Source organism: Vanellus vanellus (genome assembly GCF_965231255.1).
Source record: "Vanellus vanellus genome assembly, chromosome: 21".
Taxonomy (NCBI): domain Eukaryota; kingdom Metazoa; phylum Chordata; class Aves; order Charadriiformes; family Charadriidae; genus Vanellus; species Vanellus vanellus.
The window spans coordinates 1,612,108-1,639,641 of record NC_138926.1 but is presented as its reverse complement, the minus strand read 5'-3'; the positions used below and the strand labels follow the sequence as shown (position 1 = coordinate 1,639,641).

The 27,534-nt window shown below is 51.9% G+C and overlaps 1 protein-coding gene across 1 annotated transcript in view; it reads left to right on the top strand.

Annotated features, from left to right (window-relative positions):
- KIRREL3 (kirre like nephrin family adhesion molecule 3) overlaps positions 1 to 27,534 on the top strand; it is a gene marked incomplete at its 3' end in the record, with an annotated part of 345,526 nt that overhangs the window by 267,747 nt on the left and 50,245 nt on the right. Inside the window, exons 5-6 of the mRNA XM_082493779.1 lie at positions 20,054 to 20,211; positions 23,897 to 24,047. Coding sequence (XP_082349905.1) covers positions 20,054 to 20,211; positions 23,897 to 24,047 — 309 coding nt within the window. The remainder of the gene's footprint in view (positions 1 to 20,053; positions 20,212 to 23,896; positions 24,048 to 27,534) is intronic.

Below are 27,534 nucleotides of genomic sequence, written 5' to 3'. Positions count from 1 at the left end.
GCGAATTGCATCTTATTACGGCTTCACCAACTTCTTCACCTTTACTTGATTGCCTCGTCCCTAATCCTCCAGATCAAAGTCGCGCTGAACGTGGGGTCCCTTATTGCATCTTTAAGGTTTTTCCCTTAATCCGGGAGCTCCACCCTAGTTCTGGCTTAACGCTACCGAGGCAGTGGCTGCAGGCTGAGCCACCGTGCTGGCAGCTCCACTTTGAACTGGAATTCCCAGTTGGCCCCTAGATGTGCAAAACCAGGCCAAGTGCGGTGACTGGTAGGACTTCTGCAGTTGGCTAAAGATGCTGTTAATATAGACCGTGCCGTCAGCGTTTGAGGGAGGTGGACACAGGGCATGCTTCGGATGGGCTTTGGGAAGATGCTTTTCTAAAGATGCGGTGGTTGGGATGAAAGCTTTGCAGTGAACAGGTCAAGACGGTGTCTTTTTCCTCCTTTATTTCAGTGGAAAAAGCTCAAATGAAGTCTTTGATAAGGTTTTAGGTTTTGTCTTTTTTCTTCCACTTCTTTCCACCAGAGAGGAATAAAGAAGACAAATGAGTGAGTCGAAATGAGGGGGAAAACGCTTCTTTTTTTCAGGTTTTTTGTCATTGGAAAACTGAAAAATTCCATATTGTCTGCCCAAAATGAAATGTTGGAGTTTATTGTCCTTTCCGTGAAAGCGCGATGAGCTTTTTTGCCTGCTTTTTTTCGGTGACTGCGGAACTGGCAGCCAGCGGGGATTCCTGCCCCCAGCTCGGAGACAGCGGGCCTGGAAGGGCTGGTGCCGGCGGTGCAGGTGGCTTTGCCCCATGGTGGCACCTCGGTAGGAGCCAGGGTAGAGGGACAGGTACCCAGACAGAGAGGTGGAAAGGGCAGAACCACCCTCAAAGAGTGTTTGTGCTGCTTGCGTTCCTGCCCTCCAAATATTTCCCTTCCCGTGGCTCCAGCTCTTCGGAGGTGGTTGGGTCTGAGGATTTTCCTCCTGCAGGTCCTGCCCTGGGGAATCAGAGAAGGAAAGCGAGTGTTTGCTATTCACATCACACCTGAATATTCACGAGAGCTACGAGTTAGCCGGCTACGTCACCCCAGCTGGGCTGGGATGTCTTTCTGGAGTCCTGCCTCATTCCTCCAGCAGCCTTGTTGCAGTGAAGGGGAAAATTAACAACGCTTTTTGCTGCGGGGACAACTCTTTCATGCAAATCGCTTTTGGAAAATGGCAAGTGTTGGGGGGGTTTATTTGCAAAAAAGCACACGGGGGGGTTGTTGGGAAGAGGAGGCCATCTCAAGCCAGGTTCCTAAGCTGATTTGTACTGTCCCAGGCACCGTGAAGGGTCTAAAAGAGGAGAAATCAAACCCTCTTCAGGCATGGCAGAGCCGAATCCTGCGTGAGGTTTTCTCCCTGCCCTGTTTCTCAGCCTGCCTTTCCATTAGCGCAGCACAACAGAGAGTTAATTGAATTGCTAAAAAAATAAGCCCAGAGCAGAAGCAGCAGCATCCTTTTCTCCATTGCCATGAGTCGTACGTTTTCTTAATGTGTTCCTGCTCCTTTCGCCGCTCTCCTGACCTCTCCTCATTGCAGCACACCCCAGTCCTGGTTAGGATCTCCAACCGGTCTTTGTAGTGCATTGTCAGCCCTAATTGCTTTCTGCTCGGGCCCGTAACGCACACGGTTCAGCAAGGCTGCGAGAACAGAGGAGGACAGAGGAACCGGTGTATTAATCCCTGGCTTTGCTACGATGCTGGCGGCACTGGGCATCCCGACAGAGTTCACTGACACGCGGCCACTCCTTTTGAACAAACGGGGACAGCAAGGGGCGGTCAGGGTACACCGGTCCCTTTCTCTTAGGGGATGCGAGACCACGATTTAGTCGGAAGCGAAATCGCCGGAGAAAGAATTACAAGCCAATTACTGACTCGGGTGAGGTGAGGGTGGCAAATCGCAATGTCACGCCGTGGTCCTAATCAGCTCGTGCCAGCCCCTCGGAGAAGGGCTGGCGGGATCCGGCATGGCCTGGGTGAGCCACAGCCTGGGAAACCACGGAGCGATGCCGGGAAGGGGTTGCCGGTGGGTGGCATGGCACGTGGGAGGACCTGCGGGGGCAACTTGTGTGTTTGGAGGAAAGCCAGAGGCTTAGAAGGATGCTGTTGCGTTTTCTGTGCTGTAAGCTGGCACGCAGGAGGGCTGGAGTGTAGTGACCGATATCGGGGCTAAGATGACAGCTGGCACTTGCTAAAATCTCTCCAGCAAGTAAAAGCGGCACCCTTTGGCTCCGCATGATCCGAATACATTGGTGACTTGAGGCTGGGACCGGGGGTCCATCGTTTCCCTGCTCTCGCAGGACAGCCCTACTCATCTGAACGTGCAGCGTAGTCCTGCCCGTGGCTCCTCCCAGGGTTGTGCTCCCCAAAAAACGGTGGCAGTCCAAAATTTCCCGGGCAGATGGGACTTTTCCTCACTTGCGTGGCTGGAAATGGTGTGAATTCGCCAGCGGTACTGCGGCACGGGCCGGAGGTGCTCGTCCGGGGCGGGATGCGATGGGGACAGCGGGTTGAGCAGATGCAGGGACCATGCAGGCGGTCACATCGGGGACTGCAATGGGGACGTGTCCTCGGTAGGCGCAGAGAAGGAGCATGCCCGAGCCTAGAGCTGAGCAGCCCAAAATAAAAAGCTCCTCGGTGTTTTTATTCTTCACAAACAGTCTCCCAAACAAGCTCTGACGCAACCATGGCTGTTTGCAGATGTGTCTAACCCTTTTTATTTGAGGCTAGGGTTTGTTTGTGAACCCGCCGCTTCGAGGCACTGGGATGAATGCCGTCGCAGGGAGGCTTAGAAACGGCCGCGATGCACAAGATGTCAGGTCCCCAAAGCCTTGAGACTGCGTGAAGAAGCGGGGGAATTTCTAGTGAAAATAAAAATGCTTTACCTCTGTTATTGGTGGAGCATCCCAGGGTCAGGTTCTGAAGCTTTGCAGTAGCGAGGACTAGAAATGTGTTGGTTTTTCTGTGATGAAAGGCTCCGCTCCTCCTCTCTTCGAATGGATTTAGGATCTGGGCTGTAAGGAAAGTGAGAAATGATGCGACAAGCGCGGTACAGCTGCTGCGGCTTTGGTGACTCGGAGTGAGCTGGCAGACGTTCGCTGCCCATCCCTTGCACCCTGCAGAAGCCAAGCGAGGTGTTTCTTCTCTCAAAAGCAATCCAAGACCCCCCTGGGAGCTCTCCTGGCAATGCTGTAGACCCCATTTCTGGGAAGAGGGTGATTCACCAGGTGGGCAGCTGTACCCTGCGCTCACTGACCCCTCCCTGGGGTGGGAAGCAGAGCTCGGGGCAGAGGGATCTCCTTGTTTGAGGTCGTTTTGCCCAAACCACAATGCCCAGTGCCTGCCAGGTGCCACCAGCATGGGGCTCCTGTCCACAGGCAATTCGAGAACCTGTGGAGAGTCAAGCCACCTTCCCCTCCGCAACCCCTTCCTCTCCATCTGTCCTTCCACGGTCTCCCTCCTCTGGTGTCAACACAAGCTTAACGAAAAAGCAGCAGATGTTCCTTTGAATTCAATTTACTCAAGATTTTAACCTAATGCAAATGGTATTTTGCATCCAGCTGTGACGAGGCAGACTGGGCTGAGTGCCGGCATCCCTGCTTGCAGATTTCCTACCTGTCTCAACGACGACAACGGCAGCCGTTCACTTCCAAAAGAGCTTCTTCAGGAGGTTGTCTCTGCCAGGTCCCGGGAGCAGCTCTGCCCTGAGTCGGGGTGTGCAAACAGACTCGCAGCAGCTCCTGCGCACTGGCGAGGCAGTGGTGGGATCTGCGAGAGAGCATGGTTTGGGTCTGGGTGGAAGTTTTTGCGCGTGTTTTGGAGGTTTCTTGTGCAATGGAGTAATAGTTGAGAAGGAGAACCATCGATAGCGAGTAATTCATCTGCCAGACTTAGCTTCGCTTTCCCCTCTAGGATTGCAGCAAGCCAACTGCGATTTCCTGACCTTATCTCCTCTCTGAGTGAGTAACCAACAAACAATCTCTTTTGTCGCTGCCTGGAGTGTCTTGAAGATATTCACAAGCAGAGCCGCTGTGTTTGTCACCGGATGGGAAAGATGGGGCTTTCTTCCCTCCCTTCTCCCCAAATTCCTCCGTGCCTGGACGCAGGTCCCGCAGGCTCTCACGTGCCTGGTCATTGCCGTTGGGTCTATGGCCACCGTCCTCCTTCTAGATCACGCAATGGCATAGTCCCAGCCTACGTTGCAAGCTGAGTAGGGTCCCTGTGCACGGAGGGCACCCACGTCTCCCTCCCACCGGAGTCCTGCGAGCCGGTAACGGGATGAGGATGGGCAGGAGGGGAAGGAAAATCCTCGCTCGCTGGAAAAACACCCCCCAATTTTCCCCTGGAGCAAAGCGTGGGAGGAAGAAGCATGGACGGCATGGAGCCCATCAGAAATCTCAGCCTCGCCGACACTCAGCCTCATTACAAACGGTGATCCCCTGACACGGAGCGGTAATTTACAGGCACCATTAGCCTACGCCGGAGACGGAGAGATGGTGAGAATGTCCTATTTTCCGCACCTCCTGTATGCCACACGATTCGCGAAGGATAAAAATAATTAGTCGGAGTGTCTCAGGGATGATTGGCAAGTGCCTGGGGGCTGGGAGTTCCCCCGATGTGCCGTCCTTGGAAAGCAAAGGAGAAAACTTTGCTGAAAGGCCGACTCCGAGCGGGGAGATGCTGCTGACTTTGTGGGAGCAGACTGGGCAGAAGGGAGCTCTGCCCGGCGCTCCTGCCGAGGAACTCGCTGGGCATTCGCCTGGGGACCCTACAGGGCTGTTGTGGGATGCTGCCCCGAAATCTGCTACTCCCGGGGTGGGCTGGTCCCGCGGGGACGAGCCGGGCTTTGGGTCTCCTTTCTTGCAGCAGGTAGGACTTGGCTCCAACCGTCTCTTCCCTCCCCAGCCCTCCCTCATTCCACCTCTGAGCGGCTTCTCTGCTTTTGAACCTCATGAATTTTTCAGTTAATTATTAGGCTTGCTAAATTGCACCGTCGGGCTGGAGTTAATAAGGGGTGGGGTTTGGGGAAGGGGCTGGGAAGCACCCTCTCGGTGGCAGTGCGGTGGTATGGGGACGACTGGGGAGTGAAGGAAGGAGCTTTGCATCACTCCGCTGCCTCCCGAGCCCACATGCCCAACCAGGACCTCATTGTTCCTGGCCACGTACCCCTCGTGGCTCCCCCTTTTCCCAGCTTTCTGCCTCTTCTTGCTCGCTCTCCGCCGTTTAACCCGCCGCCTGTGGGCCACCGTGCCCCGCTCGTCTCTTTGCTCATTAAGGCACAGCTAGTCTCAAAATGAGAGCTCCTAAAATGATGGAGCTGGTGGCTTCCCAGCACAGCCCTCTCTGGCTCCAGAGCTGGGTGATTTTTTTCCCCATCATCGGTAAGTTCGCTGGGAGTTATTTGTAGTGTGAGTCAAAGCGCTCAAAGGGTTTTCAGCTGGGAAAGGGCAGCAGAGGGATTAGCATTCCTGCAAGCGCCCGTGCGTTTCACCTGAGCCTTTCCGAAACGAACCCCAAATGTCCGGTTTGATATCTTCCAAACATCCCCTTTTGTGCTAACTCAGCACTTCTTGTTTAACAAAACTGGCTTAAATTCCGAAGAAGCGTTCCCTTCCCATCCAGCGCAGCCTGAGCTTCTCTCCTGCCTTCCCCCTTCAGCCGCGGGGAAGCGGCTCTCTCTCTTCCCGTTCCCTTCCCTTTCTCCCTGGCGTCTGACGGCAGCCTGGACCCGAGTGATTAAAACCTCAGAAGGCAGGAGGGGGACTTTGATGGATGCTTTTGGTAATGCCGGTAGCATCTCTATCTGTACGTCCTGCCGGGGAAATCCATCTTCCACCGCGCGAGAGCTGTTGCAGTGTAACACGGGAGCTCCCGGCAGCCCTCGGCACGTGTCCGGCCGTAAGAGGGTTGGTGCCGATGGGATGTGCCGAGCATTTTAAGTGGCCTCCCCGCTGCGGTGGGAGGCAGGTCCACCCCTCCCCGTGGCAATGCCGTAATGGGATAACTCCCATCCCGTCCCCACAGGAGCAGTGTGTGCCGGGGTTGTCCCACTGCCAGGGGTCCGGGAGCGCATCCCGACCCCTCCGGCTCTGCGTGGGCAACCTCGGCCACCAGAAAAAATAGCTGTGGCCGAAGATGGCCACCAGCAGCTCGTGCTGTCTTTGGCTGTATCGGGAAGAGATCCAAACCAGCTCAGAGTTTCGGGGGGCTGCAGCATCCCATGAGCGTTGCCTTGGGGCTCCAGTGCTTGTGTTTATTTTTCTGTTAGCATTTATGGTTTTATTGTGTGGGTTTATGGTATACTTTTATTAATGCCTTTGGGATCCATTTGGGGGTCAAAGTGAATGAGAGCTCCTCACGCACTCAGTGGTTTTGGATGTGAAAGGTCTGATAGAGCCCCTCAAAACGGGTGTCCTCCCCAGGAATAAAAAGCTGATATGCCATTAACAAAAATAACATCGCCTCCAGCTTGTTCTGTGGGCTCTGGGACTTCTCTGCTGTGGCTGACCAGGGTCGTTTCTGCTTGGACTTGTGATAAAACTGGGCACAGTTGGTGAGCAGGTACTGGGTATGGTGGGAGTTGAGATGCAGTTAGCGCTGTCCTGGCTGTGATTCTACGTAGGCGTTATCAGGGGATAAACAGTCACATCTCCGGTCTGAGGAGAAGAGGAGACTTAGGGGAGTTGCTGCTTTCCATCCTCGATGTCTCAGAGATGTTAGGTGGAGGAAGGATGTCTAGAACTGCAAGAAAGGGGGGGGGGGGAATCAACCAAAAAATCTGAAGGAAATGCAACTATTTCCACTCTGCCGCAGTAACTCCTGGGAGTTGTCACTCAGACACCCCGCGCTCGTTTCCCTTCTCTTTCCTCGCCTCATTTCCCAGGTCAGGCCAAACCTGCTGGGATGCTCCGTCACCCTCGTTCTCCAAGAGGAACGAGAGTCCCCGACCAAAATGTTCCCCCTGTTGACGCGTTTGTTGCCTTTTTTGCAATTGATTCCTTAATTAAAAAAGAATAAAATTCCACCGAAGCAGACATATCTCTGAAACACTCCATCAGTCAAAAAGAAAAAAGAACAGGAAAAAAAAAAAAATCAATATCCTATTTAGGAAAAAAAAAAAACCAACCAAACATTTGGGAGCAGATTTTGGAGCAGCCCTAGGCAGTAACGGCGAGGAAAGGAAATGCCGCATCCCACAGCGAGCGGAGGGCTCCCGTACCTAACGAATTACACATCCTCACCCGACGAGCACCTCCCGCATCTCACTGGTTTACTATTAACAGTTGCTGAGCTCGTAAAGCAAAGCATCTTTCAAAATCAATTTATCAGGGGGTGGTAGGAGACCGTAACGTACCATTTTCTTGCGTGAATGTGAGGGTCCGGCCGGCAGGATGGGCTGGGAGGAGCTCGCGAGCTGCAGGGAAGATGCAGTTAGCTCCACTCTACTCCCTTCTGCAGTTGCTTTAGTTCAACTTGTTTTGTTAGCTTTTTCTTCCCACGCTCTCCGGTCCCTTTTCTCTTCGCTGTCTTCCTTTCATCTGGTCTTCTCCCGCCAGTCCAACTATTTCTATTAAGTTTGTCACCATTTTTAGGGGGCTGAAGCTCAGGGAGCCAACCCATTGGCTTTTTCACCCTTTTATTTCCCTTAAAATCTCCAATTTGGGGTGGTGTTGTTTTTTTTTTTTAAGCTACACCCTGTCCCTAAGGGTGGGGTGACACCTGTATCCTTGTGCTCCTCCCAGAGAAAACCCCGTGCGAAACCACAGAGACACAGCAAACCCCAAGCTGTTATTTTCCAGATCCTTGTGTTGTGGCTTTAAGCAGACGCTGGAAGGATTCCTGCCATCGCAACCCCATTTTTCTACTGGTGTGCAATTAGCAGGCTGTATTAACGGGGCTGGCTCTGTGGGGCACCTTCAGAGAGGGGAACTGAGAGCGAATGGCAGCCTGGGGGAATTCCCTCTGAACAGAGGTTTTAAAAACTTAAACTTTATCTTAAAAAGGGGATCTGCTAACGGTTTACTCAAGGATGAGTGATGTCGGGAAGAGCTGTGGGACAGGGTGGGCAGACAAGGGCGTTCAAAGTTTGCGCCTGCAAAGCCGAACCTTTTCCCCACGGTGTGCGATGGAGCTGTGCCGCCACCTGATAACCGGAGTCAGAGCAGTCCCAGATGTGTGTCAGCGCTGGGAACCCTACGATCCATCGTGCTCCCTCCTGGAAGGGCTGGTTTCGCTTTCCTCCGAAACATCTGGCTCCAGCCAGCGCCGGAGATAAGGCACTGCGCTGATCAAACCCCATCTGATGGGCACCAGATTCAGCCGTAATGATTCGCTCGACACTTACTGCTGCCGCAGTTGAAGGAAGGTCTGCGGAGCCCATGACCTCTGCAACTTCAGGACACACATCCCTGGTATTCGGCAAGCCCCGTATGGGACCCGTCGTCTAAATAACCTCGTTGGTGGGTCGGCTTGCATGATTTTTAAACGCGCAGCGCTTAAACCATAGCTGAGGGGGGTGTTTCTTGTTTGCTGGAGCAGGATATCTGGCTGTAATTACACAGGGCTGATTTAGGAGCCTGTTTGCGTGGTGTGCCGCAGGAGTCCTGCGGGCGGGAGTGGGGTTCGGACCTTCTCCAGTGCAGCAGTGGGAGGATGCAGAGCTGCTCTCCACGGGGAGACGGGAGTGAAGAATAGCACTGACCGATCTGGGATGTGGCAGGGAATTAATCTCTTTCTAAGGCCTTCATTTATTCTTTCTGAGAGCTTCTGACCCCCAGGAGGGTTTGGTTGGTACCCAGCTCAAAGCTCTCCCCTCCCAGCTAACCCCTGCGTGTGCCATCCTCGTCTCGGTGCCACCACAAGGCAACTGTTAGTCACTGTATTTCCATCTCCCCGGCATGGGCTGCCCTGGATTCCTGCAGGGATCTGAGTGGCAACCTCCCCTGCAGAAACTGGGAATCGCTCAGCACGATGCACAGCCCGGTCCCGCCTAGGAAGGAGGGATCTCCAAGAACTTCCAATTGCTGACCTGCAAACAGGAGTATGGCCCTGGCCAGGGCTGATAGGTGCAGGAAAGGGAGAGATCAGACACGGCTGTACTTCATTTCCAACAGCCACAGTGTAGAGATGAGCTGTGGGCAACACCCCACATCCATCTATCCTCATCTGATCCTACATTAGCTCATCTCCATCGCAGACAGCCATGCTTTAAGGTCCTGGAAGCCTCTCCATCCTTCCAAACTCAGCTGGAGCTGAGAAAAGCTGTAATAGCCCACTGCTTTAGGGGGGGTGGGCATGGTTTAAAGGGGAGCATGTGATAAAGCTGTAGCCTTTAAGGAAAAGAAGAGGAAAAAGAGGAAAAGCATCTTTTCCACCTTTAAAAAAAAAAATATAATAAAAATCAATATTCCAAGACCAGAAGTAGGAAAAAAAAAAAAAAAACACCACCTTTTCAAATTGCAGTCTGGGCATGACAAGGCATGCCTGTGATTTCTCAATCAAGTGACAGCGTGCCCGGTGTCAGTGGGAGCAGGCAGGGCTCCTCTCCGTCATCCGAGGCCAACTCGGCCACCTGAAACCAGGTACCTGCAAATCCCAGCTGGGCAAGGCTGAGAAATGCCACCCGGAGCAGGGAGGGCAGAGAGCCTCTGGGACCGAGCAATTGCATCAGCACCAGGGCCACAGCAGTGAAAATTAGCTACTGAGCTGGAAACAAGCACACTTTATTTTTTTTTTTGCCCCTGCAAAGCAGGCAGGAGCCCGGAGGATGGAGGCTGGAGATGCAGCAAGGCTCAAAAAAACAAACCTCCCCATGCTATCCTCAGCCTGTAGGGAGTGGGGAAGGGCTGTGCCCATTCCCAGGGCATCTCCCACCCACCGTCTTCCCTGGATGCCGGCTGAGATAGGGAGTTTTTCCTAGTGCTGAGCTCTGGGGGGTGATGCACTCCCTGCTCTCCATACCAGGTGAGAAGGATGAATCCTTCCCCTTTCCATTTACACCTTTTTTGCTGGGCTCCCAGCTAAGCCCACCTGAAGGGCAACACAGGTTTCAGCTGTGCTGGGTCTCCTGTCCCTGTAAGAGCTTAGCACTTGCCAGTAAGATAGTTACATACCTGTGGCTAATTAACAGGAGAGATGTTGGCCAACAGAGCTCAAGGCATTTACAGCCTCAGGATGGATCCGGATAATCAAGCCCCTAATCTTAACGATCGAGTCCCAGTCTCCCATTTCTTCCAGCGGTGCTCCGCATCACAGATTTTTCACGGTACCTCCCAGTTTCTACAGGACCAAGAGCCCCTGGGCGCTGGGGACGCGTGCCCGGCGAGCACACCAGGACAGAGCTCACAGTGGAGGCTTATTTCCAATTCACTCGAGTGCCATAAATTTGCAGGGAGCGCGGCAGGGACCCGGCGCTCCGCAGATGAGACCGGCTCTCGGTAATAGGCAAGCACCCCGCGTGCGGGTGGGGAGCGGGCAACGCGGCTGGGATGAGGCTGAGGCCTTTGAACCTCACCAGAACGGGCAGGATTTCTCCCATCCCGTCCTGCGGAAGAGGAGATCTAAGAGCAGCTCCCACAAGGAGGGGGACAGCTCATGGGGTTCACTCCAGAGTGTACTTTCTTCCCTTTTTCTTTCTTTTTAAATTTTTTTTTTTTTAAGTGAACAGTAATAATCCTCTCTTTTTTATAAATTTGAAAATATCTGACATACGGGGAAAAATATAATGAATTCAGTTTTTCGCCTGCGTTCTCTGATCTGTCAGTCTGCACCCAGGAGCCGTGCGCGCAGGGGGAGGAGGAGGAGGAGGCAGGGGGTGCTGGCCTACATTGGCTAGATAATGATTTTCCTGCCTGTCCCCCCCTCCCAGGAGAAGGTTCAGGCGCGTTAGGAGACAGACTGGGCTACCAGCCCCTTTTGCAGTCTTTTGCTTTTTAGCCCTTTGTAGTTCTATTTGTGGGAGGGGAGTGGAGGCGGTTTGTGGCTGCAGTGTAGAGGGAGGACCTTTCTGCAGCATGGCTCTTCCCTGGTGCCCATGGGACTTGACCCACCAGGTCCCTGCTCCTTCTCCGTCCGTGCCCGCCGGCCGAGAAGCCGAGTGGTGTTTGGTGCCTCCGAGACAGATGAACCCAATGCTGTTTAGTTTTAACATCGCCACCAAAAGTGTCTTAAACTGGAGCCCACTGTAGGACTGCTGAAGATGCTGCAGCATCCGCCGAGTCCCACGTGTTCAAACTGCTGCCCTTCTTCCAAACTGGGTAGGGGTCATACCCAGCTCCCCAGCATGGGACTGCCACAGGTCCCAGTGCATGGCAGCTGGGCAGAGCGGTGGGGCTTGCACAGGAGCGGGGACAAGGGGCCGATCCAGCTGGGAAAGCTTGGGATTCGGGCTGACTTCAATTCCAGTTAAGCAGACCCCATAATCTATCTATGCCTCAGTTTCCCCTCTTTGAGAGTTCCCTGTGCTGGGGTGGATATGTGACAGGGGATCATAGTAATGAATTTGATTATTATGGTGGTAACAGGGCCGGTTGGGCAGATAGATTTTCCTCCCTTTCTAGCCCATCCCTCCTGACGCATCTGGGATGCTTTACCCTGACCTTCCTCCATCCCCCCGAGAGGGAGAATTGGAGCCATTACTTACGATCACCGCAGGGTCACACACCCGCCTCTTAATTGTCAGCAATCCCATTCAGTTTAAGGAGAGCCACGGTGACTTCTTGTAGACACAAGCAAAGCCAAACAGCTCCCTCCGAAAACTTCAGGACCCAAGTAGCTGTTGACGTGATCCATCCAAACGCTGACTCAATGGGGAGAATTAAATGAGGAATGGTAAATGCAATATATTTGCTGGGGTTGTGTTTCCCTTTCACCTGGAAGAGGAAATTTTAGGTTTCTTACTCTTTGCAAGTGAGAATATTTCAAGTGAGCAATCGATACCTGGCCAGCTCCCCGTCTGCCTGCACGCACAGCATCTGGCTGTTTATTAAAGCTTGGAAGGGTTTGCCAAAACTTCCCTCCCCCCATAGGAAAGGCTTTGCAGTAGAATACAAATGCTCATTTATCCTGTGTCAGATCTGCTCGTGTTTCCTCCAAAAATGGATGCTGCCCAGAGCTGGGTCTCACCAAGGATTTCAGAACTTTGAAACTGTATTTAATTCCAATCCGACATGAAAAAAATCAAATATTCAAAACACTCTCTGGGAAAGAATCTGAGACCAACCACCCCCCTCAGCTTGAAAAAGCAAAGAATATTACAGGGATAGTCGTCCACGTGACCTGGAGAAGGATTTGGTGGGGCAAGATCAGCCTCTCCTGGACGGAGAGTGGGAAAGCGGAGCTGAGCTGGTGAGTTCAGGCGGAGCTTTGCTGCCATTCAGCGAAGCCGTCCCTGCAAAGCTTTGCTGGGTTTGAGGATTTGGCGTTCTTCAGCAAGGACACCATTCCACCGGAGAAATCCGACCTGCTGAGACAAAGAGCTCTGGAAAAATACAGGACTTTAAGGAGCTGGATGGGAAAATTAGTGGGGTAAAAAACCACACAAATGAAAAAAAAAAAAAGAAAAAAGAGTTTTAGGAAATACTAGCAGTTTGTTTCCCACAAGCTTCTTAATGTGAGGAGGGTCCCTGCGTCACGCTCAGCTGCGGGGACAGCCAGAGGGGAAACAGGGATGCAGGTCGCTTTGGGTGCTGAGCTGTCACCCTCCCCTGGCAGCCAGGGCAGCATCGCCACCTCCGCTTGGGATGGAGCAGAGGCACCGTTGCTGGCAGCCCTCCCGCACAGACACACACACACGCTGAGGTGCCACAAGACAAATAGGACCGAGAAAGAGATGCGCTGTTTAAACTTTCATCACTATTTTTCTCCCTGCTCCCCTTGTTTCTTTTGATTTATTTTTTAGCGTGTTTTCCCCAGGCTGTGCTGTTTGCCTGCATCTGTTTCCTCTCCTTCTTCGCTCGGCGGCAGCCAGGCGCCTTTCCGAGGGCTGCCCTGCATTTTTCAGGCTGTCCAGGCTCAGCTCCCTTGGGACTGCGAGAAGAACGAGGCAGCAGAGCACCACGGGGCTGGGGTAGATGCAGGTTGGCCACTGAGGGACAACAGAGGACCTCTGGACATGACATCCCCCTTTTGCTATCCAAGCAAGGACTCTGGGGCGGGTTGTTAAGACTTTGCATGGCACAAACCACACAACTGCTGTACGAGAACCCCATCCCATCACCATCCGTCCCGGGGTGAGTGATCCTGCCAGGGCTTGGCATGGGAGAGATGCAGGAAGGGTGCCAGTCACACCAGCATCCTCCAAACGTCCGGCCTTCCATCCCACACCAGTCTCGGCAGGACCAGAGCCCAGCAGCCCGCGGGTGGGGGAGCTGTATGCTTTGAAGCAGCGCCAGCGTTGGCACCGTGGCCAGCGTGACCTCTGTAAATCGCCAGCGCACAACACGCTGTGAGGTTTGGGGTTGGTTGGTGGGGTTTTTTTCCCCCCCTTACGTAGGGAAGGAGGATACAGGCAGCTTTGCCAATCATTTTCCTTGCAGAGGAGCTGAGCTTCATCCCGCGGAGCAGCCTGCAGACGGACACGGTCTCCAGGTTGCAGGTGTAGGATGCAAAGGGAAATCTGGTCGGTCGTGCTTGGAGGGGGGGAATATTATGAGTTGGAGTCAGGGCTCTCAGCCCTGCCACTGACCCTGTTCGCAAACTCTGACCGCTTGGCTCTGTGTTGTCCCTTTTTCCTTACCTGCCAAAGCTCCTCATCTGCAAAGGGATCACAATCCTCATTGCATGGGGAGAGGTGGACTGGATGCATGTCAGGATGGTTGAGGGGAAGATGCTATTGCAGTCCGGGATTAGGGTTCCTCCAGAGCTCAAGTCACCGAGTCCCACAGTCTTGCCATAAGTCTCCAGTTAGTGCTGTCCTGAAAAACATAACCCGTGACAGCACTCCGACACAGCAAAATCTCAGCCTTTAAAGTGTTGGACAAAACCTAAGAGCCTGTTTATAGCCTCCCTAGCTCTGAAGAGCTGCTGGAAATCTGAATCCTAAATGTGTAAAGTCCTGATAAATGAAAAGCTGAACATTCATGTAGCGTAAGCTCCTCTGCGGTGGTTTAGGCCCTCACAATTTGCAGCCTTCAGGCTTGATAATACAGCGAGACCCAAGACAGCCTGCTGGGAAACCGCTGCCAGAGACACAATCCCTGTAAGGGGATTCTCTTATCCAGTGTAGCAAGCTCCATCCTAAAAATCAGTCTTGTTTGAGCCCCCGTTCCACCTTTTGGGAAGCTATCCTAGATACTTGATGAAATAGAGAACCTTCTTTCTTCCACAGTGTCCAAATTTTCCTGCTTTTTCCCTTGTCTTCTCCCGACCTTCCCCCAAGCTTTCAAAGTCTCCCCGCCTTCATTTTATCGAATCCAACAAGCCAATCTTTCTGATCTCACCTGGTAGGAAAGCTGCTCTTTTTCCTTTTGTCAGCTCCGCCGCCTTTCTCCGTGCCTGTCCCAAACCTGGTTCATCATCCACGAGCGTGGCCAACATCTCCAGAACGACACCACTGGCCTCGGCAAAACACCCCCAAAGGCTGGCGGGGAAAGCAGACGTTGGCTTCAAAGAGGAGGCAGTTCCCTGCAGTTCTCAAGCAGAGAAGAGGATGTGCCAGCCCCAAGTGGAGCACAAAAATGATACAGCAGCTAATTAACTTGTCATTTTGCTGAACATCATTAACTCCAAGCTTATTGGCAAAGTCACACCCCGCCAGTCTCGCAAGGTTAACCACTGGCGGAGGGCAAGTGCCTGCTCCTTCCTGGGGCAGGACGGGATCTTCCTGGGGAGGTAAGGAGACCACAGAGGCTGCAGGTTGAATCCTGCTGCCATCCCAGGCACCTTGCCTGCAAACCTGGACTTGGAACGCCCCAGCGCGGAGCAGAGGTTGGATTTGCAAAGGAACACATTCTTTGCGGGGTTTGTATTGCAAGAACTGCACACAGCAAGCGGCCGAATGCAGATCAGGGCGGCGCCTGGGTACAGTCACCCAGAGCAAGCGTACTATGATGCCCTCATAAGCTTGACTTGTCTACAAGAGACAAACATGCCTCTTTGACATGCCTGCGGAGCGACGTCTGAATACACAAACGCTTCGCCGCACCAGAGCAAAGCTTCCAGACCGATCCTCACTGTGTGAGAGGGCCAGCTGAATCCCTCCAGGCTGTCTCCCTGGGGCTCCCTGCGCTTTTCCTCACTGTAGAGACAAAATACAGGAGCAAACATACCCTTGCTCAGCTTGGCTTCATCATCTCCATGGGGCCTCCTGTTTGCAGAGAGCTGTCTTGGCCCACCAAGCGCTCTTAGCAAACTACTGTAGAGGGCTGGAGATGCTTTTGGTCCATGCTTGGACTCAGCTTTGGGACTAGGAGACACCTCCCAACTGTTTGTGACCACCAAGAGCATCTTCTGGTTGCTGTTACTTGTTTTACGCACACGCAAGATGAGCCTGGAGCACCACAGATCCCCTAGGGAAGAAGAGTAATGCATCAGCGATGCTTTACCCGAGGGGTCTCGTTTCTCAGGAGGACACTTGTGCTGAGTCTCACATCAGCTGAACACCACTTGGAGATATACAGCTCAGCGCAGCCCTCAGGGACTGGTCCGTATCTGCGTCTCCAGCCCAGCAGCTGGGTGGCCCTCCCCCACTTGGTGAGCATTTGGGGTTGAACCTCTTAATGCTATCCCGAGAAGAGGAGGCTCATTACACAAACCCAACAGCGAGGAGGTACCAGCCACAACAACAGGAGAGAGGGGGAAAAAAAAAAAAACCAAACAAGCAGGCAGTGTTAATTAGGAAGAAGTGCTGGTGGCTGGAGGGCTTTTTGCTTTCTCCACTTCCAGGAGCTGACTTCTGCCTGGAGGATCCTGTTATCTCAATAAATATTGCTAATAATTGAGGCTCTGCCTGCTCGCCACAACGCTGTCCAGCTGACCAGCTGCCGGGAGCGTTTAAGAGATGTCGGTGTTCTTTCTTAGTCAAAGCTGCAGCGTTAGCCTGGGGTATTAGCTCAGCACTGAATAATTCTGCGTGGTCCCATTGATTAAGCATACAGTTAAGGCTCACAGGGCGGGACCGTTTGGGGGAAAGCCTCTAACTAGCCAACTAATTTACGAAGTCGCTGAATGCACAGCCCAAGAGCAACGCTCATTTATTTGTGTTTCTTTATGCTGATGTGCTGTAAAATGGGCTTTTCCCAAAGCGCGCTCCAAAGGGCAGGGAGCGAAGACCCCCAAGCTGTCCTTACTCGTCCAAGCAGCTCACAGGTACGGAGAACAGATTAATGCCTGTCCAAGGCTGGTTTAAAAATATTCAGCGAGCCCTGTGTTTTGACGGAAAAATCAGGGGTTTGATGAGGAGAAGCTCACGGTTTCTTCAGAAAAAGTTTTGTCTGCAATGAAGAAAAGAGTTCTCCAGCTGAGGTCCTGAGTGCACTGTGAGGAACAGGAGACCTTCTGCTGTGGGAGTTTTCACGTCCCAGCCCAGAAGGTCTCAGTGCAATGTCCATTTGGGGACTGGACTCCCACCTCACAAGTAGCTTCATGTCATCCATCTCTCTGGCTTCTTCCTGCTCTTGTGGGCTTGAGCCATCATGGATCCCTTCTCTTTCATTCTCTTTTTAAATTTTCCAGGCATGTAAAGGTTAACTCCATTTTCTCTGCTCTCCAGAATAGACCCACACACACAACCCCAAACAACTCTTCCTATTTATATCCTTGTATTAATCAGAAAGGCGAGCACTTCTACCATCTACGTGATTAAAAATTAGGAGACCAGATTCTGTAGTGGTGCCTTGTAATAATAACCAATCCTGGGAGCACAGTGGATGAATAATGGATCATGGCTCTACGCTACTGGCTTCTTGCTTTACCTTCTTTCTTCTCTTCTTTTTATCTTTCATGCTTCTCTTCCTCCTTTCCCAGGCTGGAGTTTGAGTGTGGAAGGAATACGTCCATCCTTCATTTCGCAGAAGTTAGAACTGTTGAGACACATTGGCAATTCCTATTCATCAGACCCTCTTCTCCTCCCCAACCAGATCCCCTGGTTAGTGAGCCTGGAGACCATCAATAATTCATGGCCACATGAATAACTGGGGGATGATAACCACTTACTTGGGAAGCCGTAATCAGGACCCATTCTCTCTCCTTCTCCTTAAGCAGCTGCCCAAGTCTTGCTGCTCATCCAATAGATGGAAAAAGGAGCTAAATAGTAGGTTAGAAAACAAGGTTTTCCAGCACAAGGGAAGACAAGTGGTTCCATACATGAGGTTGTCACCCCATCCCGTGACAGGCTTCTTTGAGGGGGTGATGTTAAGCCAATAACTGCAAAAAAAGAAAATGTCTTCAGACGTCAGCCAGCGGGAAAGGACACCAGTCAGGAATATTAAACAACCCACCGTAAAAGACCCTTCATTTCATTCCAAGATGCTCTTCAGAGAAAGGCTTGTGGGTTGGGTCGTCCCCTCACCCCGCTCCACAAGATGAATTCCCAATATTTTACAAGCTGAGGTCAAATTCAATTAATAGCTTCTGTGAGGGGGAGGAAGAAAAAAAAAAAAAAAAACACTATTGAAAAATATCAGAGGGCTTTTTTTTTTTTTTTAAAACAGTATAAACTCATTCATTGAAAGGGTTGTTTTTTAAAAGTTAAAGAAATACTTTCTTAATAGTTAAACAGCATCAGAATGAAGCAGAATTTTCCACATTTTCATATTTCAGAGGCTGATGCATTTCAACTAACCCAAACCAAAGATTTTCATTTTTTTCTCCCTTGTAGCCTGAGAAAAAAGTGTACATTTTGGATCCATGTAGAAAAGCTTTTTTTTCCCCAGTCCCTGGGTTCCACCCACTGAGCTGAAAAATCCCATTACTCACAGCGTTTGGCAGATGTGTATGTGACCAGCGTTGTGTGCAACCAGCACATCTGCCTTGCCTACAAATCCTGTGCCGATGCGGGCAGCCACCTTTGAATTGTCAGAGAACATAATCCCTTTCCACCTCCCGAATTCAGCCCGGCGCTGGAAGAGCCAGCGAGGAGGTTTTGGGGGTTTTTTGTTGGTTTTGGTATTTTTTTTTTCCCCCCCCGATATTTCTCAGCCAGCTAAAACGCCGGGGCAGCTCAGGAGCAGACGCAGAGCCGTACTTTGGGATTTCAGAGAGGTCTTCGGCCAACTTTGATGTTTGCTTTGCATGGCTCAGCTTGAGGAAAGGGGAAACAGCAGTGACTCGTAACAAAAGCAGCTCCACTTTGGTGGAAATTTGGCAGGTTTCTGCAGCGAGGATGCTGAAGGGTAGGAGGCTTTTGCTACGTGGTCCTGAGCTGGGTGTGAAGCAGCAATTTCTTCCTACACCCGTTGGTAGCGTGAGCTCTTCTGCTTGGGCAAGAGGGGCTGCAACGGGGATGCCTTTCCACTGCATCCTCCGTGTTTCCGCTGGCTTCCCAGTGCTGCGTGGGCCCCAAGAGCTCCTGAAACAGGCCGTGAGATGGCTGGGCAACGTGTCCATCTGTACCTGTGTTTGGTTGCCCAAAGGATCTGGTTGGGAAGAGCTAGACTGACAGCTGGACAGACCTCTCCACCTTCAGAGCAAGCCTTGACTAGAGCAGACCCAATCATCGAGTAATTTGAGTTGGAAGGGACCCTTTAAAGACCATCTGGTCCAACCTCTTCTGCAGTGAGCAGGGACGTCTTCAACTCAGGTTGCTCAGAGCCCCATCCAACCTGACCTTGGATGTTTCCAGGGATGGCACATCTACCGCCTCTCTGGGCAACCTGGGGCAGTGTCAGGGTAGCAGAGATGAAAGGTCTTCTCCGCAGGATGAAAGGGCACCCCCTCTCTCCAGCTGGATTTCCCTTCTCTTACCACACTGGCGGTGTTTAGAGACACCAGGCTTCAAGAGCAAGTCACAAGACGAGACCGTGCTCATGTGCCCCTCATCTCCTGTTTATTTCCATCCCTCCTTGTCTCTGGCATGAAGTGCTTCCCAACACAAGAAACAGAGATGCCCAGGGGCTGTGTGATACCAGCAGAGCCACTCCTGTAATGAGGACGCAGCCTCACACAGGCTGTCAGGCAGAGGGGCTTTCAAAGGAAGGGCGAGATCTTAAATGTCTCCTTGACACCACCGGCAAAATCTGCTTTCACAGAGGGAGACGCTTAAAAGATTCAGCACGGTGAGAGGGAGTCTGACCAAATGAGAGGAGTTTCACAACCTTTTGTGCGGCGAGACAGCAGCACAGACGATGAGCAAAAGCGACAGGGAAATCAAAGCAGGGTGAGGGAGTGCTCGGGGTTCCTCCGTCCCTCCGTGATGGAGGGCTCGCAAGGGAGCCCTCCTCAAAGGCAGGCGCTCTGGAAACCACGCTCCCGATGCCCATAATAAGCTATCCCCTCCCCCAAGAGCAATAGGTAACAGTGTAAACCCAGCTCCCCTGCCTTTCTCCTCCAAATTGTGCTCACCTACCTTCCAATTTGCACTCAGAGGAACAGGGGTCAAACCAAGACACCCCCCCCCCCCAGCCCCGTATCCTGCATCCAGCAGCAGCCAGTTATAGTTGTCCAGGGAGGAACAGAAAAGCGGGGCCAGCAAGCAGGGATGGTTCCTTCAAACAGTCTCTATCCTCCCACAGTTTGCAGCTTGGGACATCCTGGACCAGAGGTGCTTCTAAGTATTTAGGAGCCCTTGGTGGATTTCTCTAGCTCAGGCTTGATCCTTCAAGTTACTGCAAAGCTCAGGTGACCGCCTGACCCATGTCCCCTCCAAAACTTCAGCCAGTTTCTGCTGCTGCAGTTGAAGTGTGGAGGCACAGCTTTTAGGCAAGCCAGCTGCAACGTGGTGGGATGGGGTTGCATGCTGCCACAGCCCCCATCAGGGCCAGCTGCAGAGATTTGAGAGGTCACAGTCCAGACCCCGCCGGTAGCAACAGGAAGGTTGGTTTAATGCTAGCAAGTGACATTGTCTCCTCTGTGCCATTTCCTTGCAGTTCCTCCGGACGATCCTGTCATTTTGGGGGGACCCATCATCAGCCTGAGAGCAGGAGACCCCCTCAACCTGACCTGCCACGCCGACAACGCCAAGCCAGCAGCCTCCATCATCTGGATGCGGAAAGGAGAAGTCATCAATGGAGCCACCTACTCCAAGGTGAGGCAGGATGGGGCTGGGGACAAGGGCTGTGCTCTTCCCTTCGTTCAGGAAGGTGTACCAGACTGACACCGCTCTTCACACAACCCCAGAACATCTAGGGCAGCACCTTCAGCTCTGCAGAGCTGAGACCCTCACCCTACATCACCCCATACAACCTCCTCGATGGAGTGGCTGGGAAGCAAACAGTGAGGGGGATGCAAGCGAGAAACCACAAACTGTCACCAAAATGGGCTCTGCTCTGAATTTGCCTGGCTTTTTGTCCCCTCTCACGGCTGATAAATTGCCTGGTGTGCCCACTTCTCCCCCCAGAAAGTCTCACCTGGGTGCGGTGTTAATATTGTGTAGAGCAACACAAGCCAGCACTGACTTGGTCTTGGCTATAGCAGAAGCTCTGGATCGAAAGGTGGTTGCGGTGACATATGTCCCCTCCTCCAACTGCAATTTTCCATGAAGAATTGTCAGGGTTGTTGGCATTTTTTAATTTAAACAGAAAGCCTTTATTGGGTCATAAATGGAAACATCAAAGAGCAATCAACAGTGTACTCGGAATGGGTACCCACATGTTCTCCTGTTTATAGATGCCTGATGTCTGGTAAGTGCTAAAGATTCAGTAACACTTGACGTTTCTAATGAAAATTTCTAAAGAATGAAATTCGAGACATAAAATGGGTCAGTTTAGAGCCATTTGTAATGCAAGCAGACTTCAAAGTCGGGAGTCAAAGGCATCCCTCTCAAGCTCTTGAAGATCTTTTAATAAACGTTTCCCCCTCTGCTACCACTGTGAAGCCTCCACCCAGCTTCATTCCAGCACCGTCCCGATCTGCTTGGAAAAGCAGAGGAGCCAAAGCACCCTCTCCTCCTCCCCATCGCTCTGCAGAGCACACGGATGTCTCAGCTGAAACCCAGCTCCTTCCTTCTAGCTGATGGGTTTGAAGGAGGGGGGGGGGGGGAATTGCCCCATCTCCACGCATGCAATGCAAGAGGCAGCACTAATTAAAGCCAGAGAGAACTGACCTCTCCCTCTCTCAAATCAAGTGGAATTAATTAAAATCCAGGCCATTGACATGCGGTTGTTTATAGCTTATTCTGCTCACCCTAAGCCTTCCTCTCCGCTGCGGACTGCTCAGTCCTGGCCCTGGGGAGCCAACACTGAAGCCCTTTCCCTTTCAGACCCACCAGTAATGGGGAGCAGAGAAGAAAGAATCCCCTCCCTTTATTTTTTCTTTAAAATAATTCCAACAAAAAAACAGCTTTCAGGCTGCAGCTCCATCTCACATGCGGTACAGAGGTTTCCATGGCATTTTAAGCAGCTGTCAGGGCTGGTCTGGGAGGGGAGTCCTGTTCTGCATGGGAGAAGTATCTTCCCCTTCTCCTGGGGTCAGGGGACCCTCAGTTTCTGCAGCTCAACCTCAGTGCTTCCTGACTTACTGGGGGTTTCCACGAGGCCCTGCCACAAAGGCATCATCCCTGCCACAAGCAGGGAAAAGCGATGCTCCAGGGCCAGGCAGCACCCCTAACTTGACCGTTTTTGTGGTTGTCTTAACCTTGTGAAAAGTTAAAAAAAAAAAAGAAAGACACCCTTCAGAAAACCTAACAGCCAGTTTTAGCTTTTTTTTTTTTAATGGGAGAGTTTGATTTTGGGGGTCTGCAAAGCCTGTCCCTTTTGAGACTCCCTTTAAGATCAAACTCCTCAGTTTCTCTCTTTCTGCTTTTTCAATAAAAACTAAAGCCCAACCCAGATTTCATTTGAGCCAGATATTCCAGTCAACCAAGAAAAAACACCATTCAGGTTACTGATTGCCTGAAACCATGTATATATAAACCATAATTTCTTTGCATCGCTGAATTTCCAATCTACCACCTGATTAATACACAGCCCCCCCTAATTACAGCCAAAATAGCCATAGCTGATCAGAAACCCCCAAATTTACCCCTATCAAAGGGGACAGGGACTGGTCCCTGTAGCCATAGGGGGTATTATAGGATCCCGCAGGGTTTGGAGGCTAACGCAGAGCTCGGAGGCACCACAAGGACTCATGGTGCTCAGTTTAGGGGTTGCCACATCCTCAAAAGTGGGACTGTTTCACAAGGGAAAGGGCACACAGGGCGACAAAGCAAGCAGAGGGCAACATCCTTGCTACCAAGGGAGGTACAAGGGGAGCAGCATCCTTACCACCAGGGCACAAGAGGAGCAGAGTAGGCTTGGTGGTCATAGCAGGGTCAACCGCACCACAGCAATCTCCAGAAAGTCCGTAGTGATGAGGCTGCCCTGAAGTCAAAGCCAGAAATCCAACCCACACCATCACACCTGAAGCAGAACTTGAGCTGGAGCTTAAATACAACTCCTGGACCTATGGGTGAAGAGCTCTTGGGTACCATCCCCAGATGAGGTTCGTCAGGGAAATTAAGCACTGTGGGTGCACTCAGGCCCTGCCAATCACGTGCTAATAGGTCTTGGTCCTGCTTCTCGCCAGCTTCTGGGCTGATTGTGGTGACAATTTCTCAGCATTGTTCCTCATCTACTGTGCCTAAGAGGCAAAAACTTGCGTGCGTGAAGGCCGCGTCAGGATGAACACAGGTGGTGAAAGCTTTCGTCTTGCTGCCATATGTTTATAATTCAATAAAGCACTTGTCTTACATTGTGAGGAGGAACCTTGAAGGATACAGACTTAGAGAGAAAAACTGCCTGGCAGGATCCAAAATTTGACGGGTGATTCCATGGCCATTTACCACTACAGTCCAACAGCTGGGAAAAGCTCTTTCTGGCATTTCTGGTCTCCAGAGGATGTTGATAAACTGGAGAGAGGTCAGAGGAAAGCCCGGAGAATGACTACAAGATTGAAAACCGTGTGACATCTTGAGAGCCTCCGAGGGCTCGATCGGTTTAGTTTCCCGAAGCCGGGGCTACAGGGTGACGTGACCACGGTCTGTAAGAACTTGCAGAAGGATTAGGAGTTTGATAACTCCCGGGGCTCACCGATAAAGGCATGGCGGGGCACCACGGCTGGAAGTCGAAGTCAGATAAGTCCAGGGAAGAAACAAAGTGCCGAGGCTGAGCAGATAGAGCTGGTTAACCACTGCTGTACCAAGCTCAAGGTTTTGGATCTCCGGCATCCTCAGGTCTCCATCACAGTGATCACCAGCACGAGGCAAGCCAGAGTGGGGGTGATTTACCATGGGCTGGGCTGGACCACCACATGGCAGCTGGGGACCCGCAGCCAGGATCAGTCCCGTGCCGCTGCCAGCCGATGTCACCACTCATTGCTGCCCAAAGTGGCCCACACAGGTTTTTGCACTTGCCTGGCATAGTCACAGAAGGTGACAGCAGGTTCCAGAAGCTGGTTCCCCAATCTGTCCCCGGCTCCCTCTCTCTTGGGTGGGTGGGTGACGTGGATCTCGCTGGAACTGCGATTCCCGGGTCTAGGCACGTAGAGCTGGAGGGAGGCAGATGGGAGTTAAGTGGCCAATTCCCAGGGAAGCGCAGTGAAATTTGTCTGTGCTATTCCCCGAAGGCTTCTTGGCGCGTTCCAAGCGGAGGAACTGTTATTGCAGAGCGCGCTGCTTGGCTGAGAAACTCGTAGGAGCGAGGGCTGCGCGGAGCCTGGCACGACCCTCAGCCAGCGGAAGGGGACCCCCTCCCATAGGAAACTGCCTTTTCTCATCTTCGTTTCTCTCCCCACAGACGCTTCTCCGTGACGGCAAGAGGGAGAGTATCATGAGCACCCTTTTCATCGCCCCCTCCGACATCGAGAACGGGGAGAGCATCGTCTGCCGCGCCACCAACAAAGCCATTCCCAGCGGGAAGGAGACCTCCGTCACCATTGATATCCAGCGTGAGTACACGGCCGGCCGAGCTAGCTCTGGGGACTGGGTGACCCCAGCCTCCCCGCTCTCTCCATCGCTGCCCGCGTGGGTCTGACTCCAGTCAGGGGCGGGGTGCTGGGGTTTGGGGGGTTCCTTTTACTGGGATTTACCGGTTACGTTAATACGGTGGAGTCAGAGACAGGAGATTTCATCTCCCCTGAACTCCCTGGGGCAGCAGACGGACACGAAGACCCACGGGGACAGGCTGCCTCCCAGCTTTTGCGTCCTGTGTCCGTGGTTTTGAGCAAAAGCAGCACCAGCTGCCGTGCTCTGGGTGGCCGGTGGGCGCTGCACGTGGACAGAATGTGTGCCCTGATCCAGGCCTCTGGGATCTCTGGAGCAGGGATGGATCCCAAATGGTTTTGACTGAGCAAGCAGCACCTCTGGACGCGGCCAGTAGCAGAGATAAGGTTTCTGGTACAAAACCACATTTCCAGTCTTACACGCTGTTCAACAGTAAGTTTTTTGTCTTGTTCTCCGCTGAGACAGCGTGTTAGACACCTGATCGGTGGGAAGTCTCCCTCCCGTGAAATACAGCTACTGTCAATCACCATCTGATGGGGGCAGGTGTCGAGAGCCGAATCGTTTACCCTTCACTGTAAATCCGTGAAGCAACATCTTCCTTCCTCAACAATTCACGTTTCGCAGATCTCTTCCCTCCTCCTCTGCAATAGCTGTTGCTCTCGGGCTCATCCCGACCTCCCTCCAGCCGGGCTTCATTTGCACACACAATTCCTACAGCTGTATTTACCAACAATTTGCAAATGCAGGGTGTTCAATATTAGCATGCCAGCTGCTTTCCAGAGTCCAATTAAAACTGGCTGAACAAACTCAAGCACAGCAGAAAATTCACCATTTAAGACTTCCAGCTTTTGCTGCCGGAAGATTAACAGGCTCTTGGGTCGCTGGATAGCATGTCCTGACAGAACCGGCCAGATAAAATGAGATAATAGCATGGGTTATTTCACAGCCGGCAAACAGTTACAATAGCTGGAGACGCACACGCGTTCTCACAAACAACGCAAAGCCGGAGACATCATTACGCTGTGCTGTACAGTGCGGGGCAGGAGACGTGAGCTGAATCCCTGAGCCTGACGGAATCTGCTTTGAAAAGAGAAAGACCCAATAAAGAACACCAATTTCCACTCCGAGCCATTAAATACTCCATGCTGTGAAAGTAATAATAATAATATTCTATCCAGCTATTAAAAGTATGTTGTTCTTAATGGGGTCTAATGAGGATATCAATTTCCCAGTGCTGGATGGGTGATGGAGGGATAGAAAAATACCAAGATGGATTAACCAGGCTGCGGTGGGGTGGATTTTGTCCCGCGTGCAAGAGCCTGCTCTGGTTGCTGCTCAGTTCATTAGGTTTCACTCCCAACCTGGTCGGCAAGTGGCTGCTTTCGCTTGGTGAAGAGCTGAAGGTACTTTTCTAAAGCAAAAAAAAATATCTGGGCCACTCATTTCTCCTGGGGGACTGTGCTGGGCAAGGCTGGCTGCGAAGGCAAAGCGGGCGGCATAGCCTTCTGCATCGCCCCAGCGATGAGGTCCTTCCCGTGGGTCTTCTTCCAACATCTAGCAGAGAAGCAGAACCTTGAGCGGGGGGAAAAGAAGTGGTTTCTGCAAGGATAAGGAGGTTTGGGCTGGCAGCAGGTTTGGGCTGATGAGCTTTCCCCAGCCCGGCACAACCTGCCGGAGCCTGCGCATCTCTGCCTCCACTCTTCCCACCATAGCAAGCATTGCCCAGCTGCACGGTTCGAAAGAGGCAGCCTTGCAAAATAATCTCAGGGAACCAAAAATAATCCCCTCCCAGGAAGCAGCAGCCTGGTAAATCACTCCTCCTGCCTTCGTTTGCTTTTGCCACTCAAAAGAGCATCAAAAATGCTCCCACTCAGCAAAGAAACGCCAGGGTGGGGGTTATTTCCTGCGCCCGGTGGGAGCGAATATCCTCTTGCAGCTGATGCAAAGTTGAAGTTTGGCTCCCGTCAATCTCACGCAGGCACTGCCTGCTCATCTTAGCAGCAATGAAATAGCTGAGTCATAAAACCCTCCCCTTAAAAAAAAAAAAAAAAAAAAAAAAAAAAAGGTGGAAGGGGGAGGGGGGGGGGGGGGGAACTAAAAAGAAAGAAACCCAGAGCAGGGTCTGTAATGGAAACACTAAGCGACTCCAGCTGGAACATCTGTTCAATGTGATTTCCGTTCCACCAGCCACATCAAAGTCAGCCTCCTGTGAGTTATGCACCGAACATCACAAGTGGGATTAAAATCATGTTTAATAGTTTGATATGCCATAAACTATTTATACTGCCAGAGCCCGGTGGCTCTATGGAAATGCACATCCAGCGTGCCGGGATGGGGAGGAGCAGGGTTATTGCTTATCCAAAGCCATTTGCTCCAAGCCTCTGCACACGCATACGCAGTTGCTCATTTTTACGCCTTTTTTTTTTTTTTTTTTTCCATGGCAAGAAGGGATTTGACTGCATCTGGAGTTTTTGCAGGAGGTGGGAGTAGGAGCAAGAAAGTGGAGGCTCTGTGGACCGGGGTGATGAGCAAACCGAGGGCCACGTCGCTGTGCTGGAGGGTCTCCTGCTGTGTTTATCCTTGTAGCACTGGAGTATTTTATTCCCTTTTGTGCTTCCCGCTGGGGAGTGTGAAAGCCTAAGATGCTGAAGAGGCATCTTAGTTTGCTTCCAGCTCCTCAATTCCTCCTTTTGGAGTCTGGGGCTCTGGAGGGGAGAGGGGCACGGAGAGGGCTCTGCACCCTGCAGTGCAGGAGCTCAGCCCTTGACCCCAGCGATGATTTCCCAGGGGCTAACGTAAAAAAGCGGGAGCTGAGGGGTTTGCTCAGGTGCCACGCTGGCTGCACAGCTGGCGAGGAGCGATGGTGGCCCCCTGGTGCCAGCGTGCTCGGGGGGATCCGTGGTACCTGGGCATGCAAGCATTTGCATGCACGCTCTCCTCCTGGCTGCCTGTAGGCTGGCTCTATCTGATTCCATCATTCAAATTAATTACAAGAAGCCAGGCAGGAATTATAATTGTAACCGAGTGGAATTACATTCTGATGAGTTACAATTTGTCTCTTTTTTTTTTTTTTTTCCCTCCCTTTAAAATACCCCAAAACACACTCGCACACACAAACCCACGCTATCCGCGGCACCCGCCGCCTCGCGGGGAAGCTACCGCAATATTAGAAAGCCCAATCCCATTTGTGAAAAGCAAGATCAAAGACTTTAATTCATTTCCTTTGCTCTTTTTTTTTCTTTCTTTTTAATCTTCTTTTATTTTTTTTTTTTTTATTTTGCGTACAGGAGGAAGCCGGGCTCATTTTAATACAAAGAGGCTCCTCTGTAAATCGTAGGCATAGCTACTAAACCATCAAACAATGGGGAAGCTACTAAAGAGAAGTGTGATTCATACTTAACAAAGGAAGGTGATTAGCTGTTGTTGTATAAC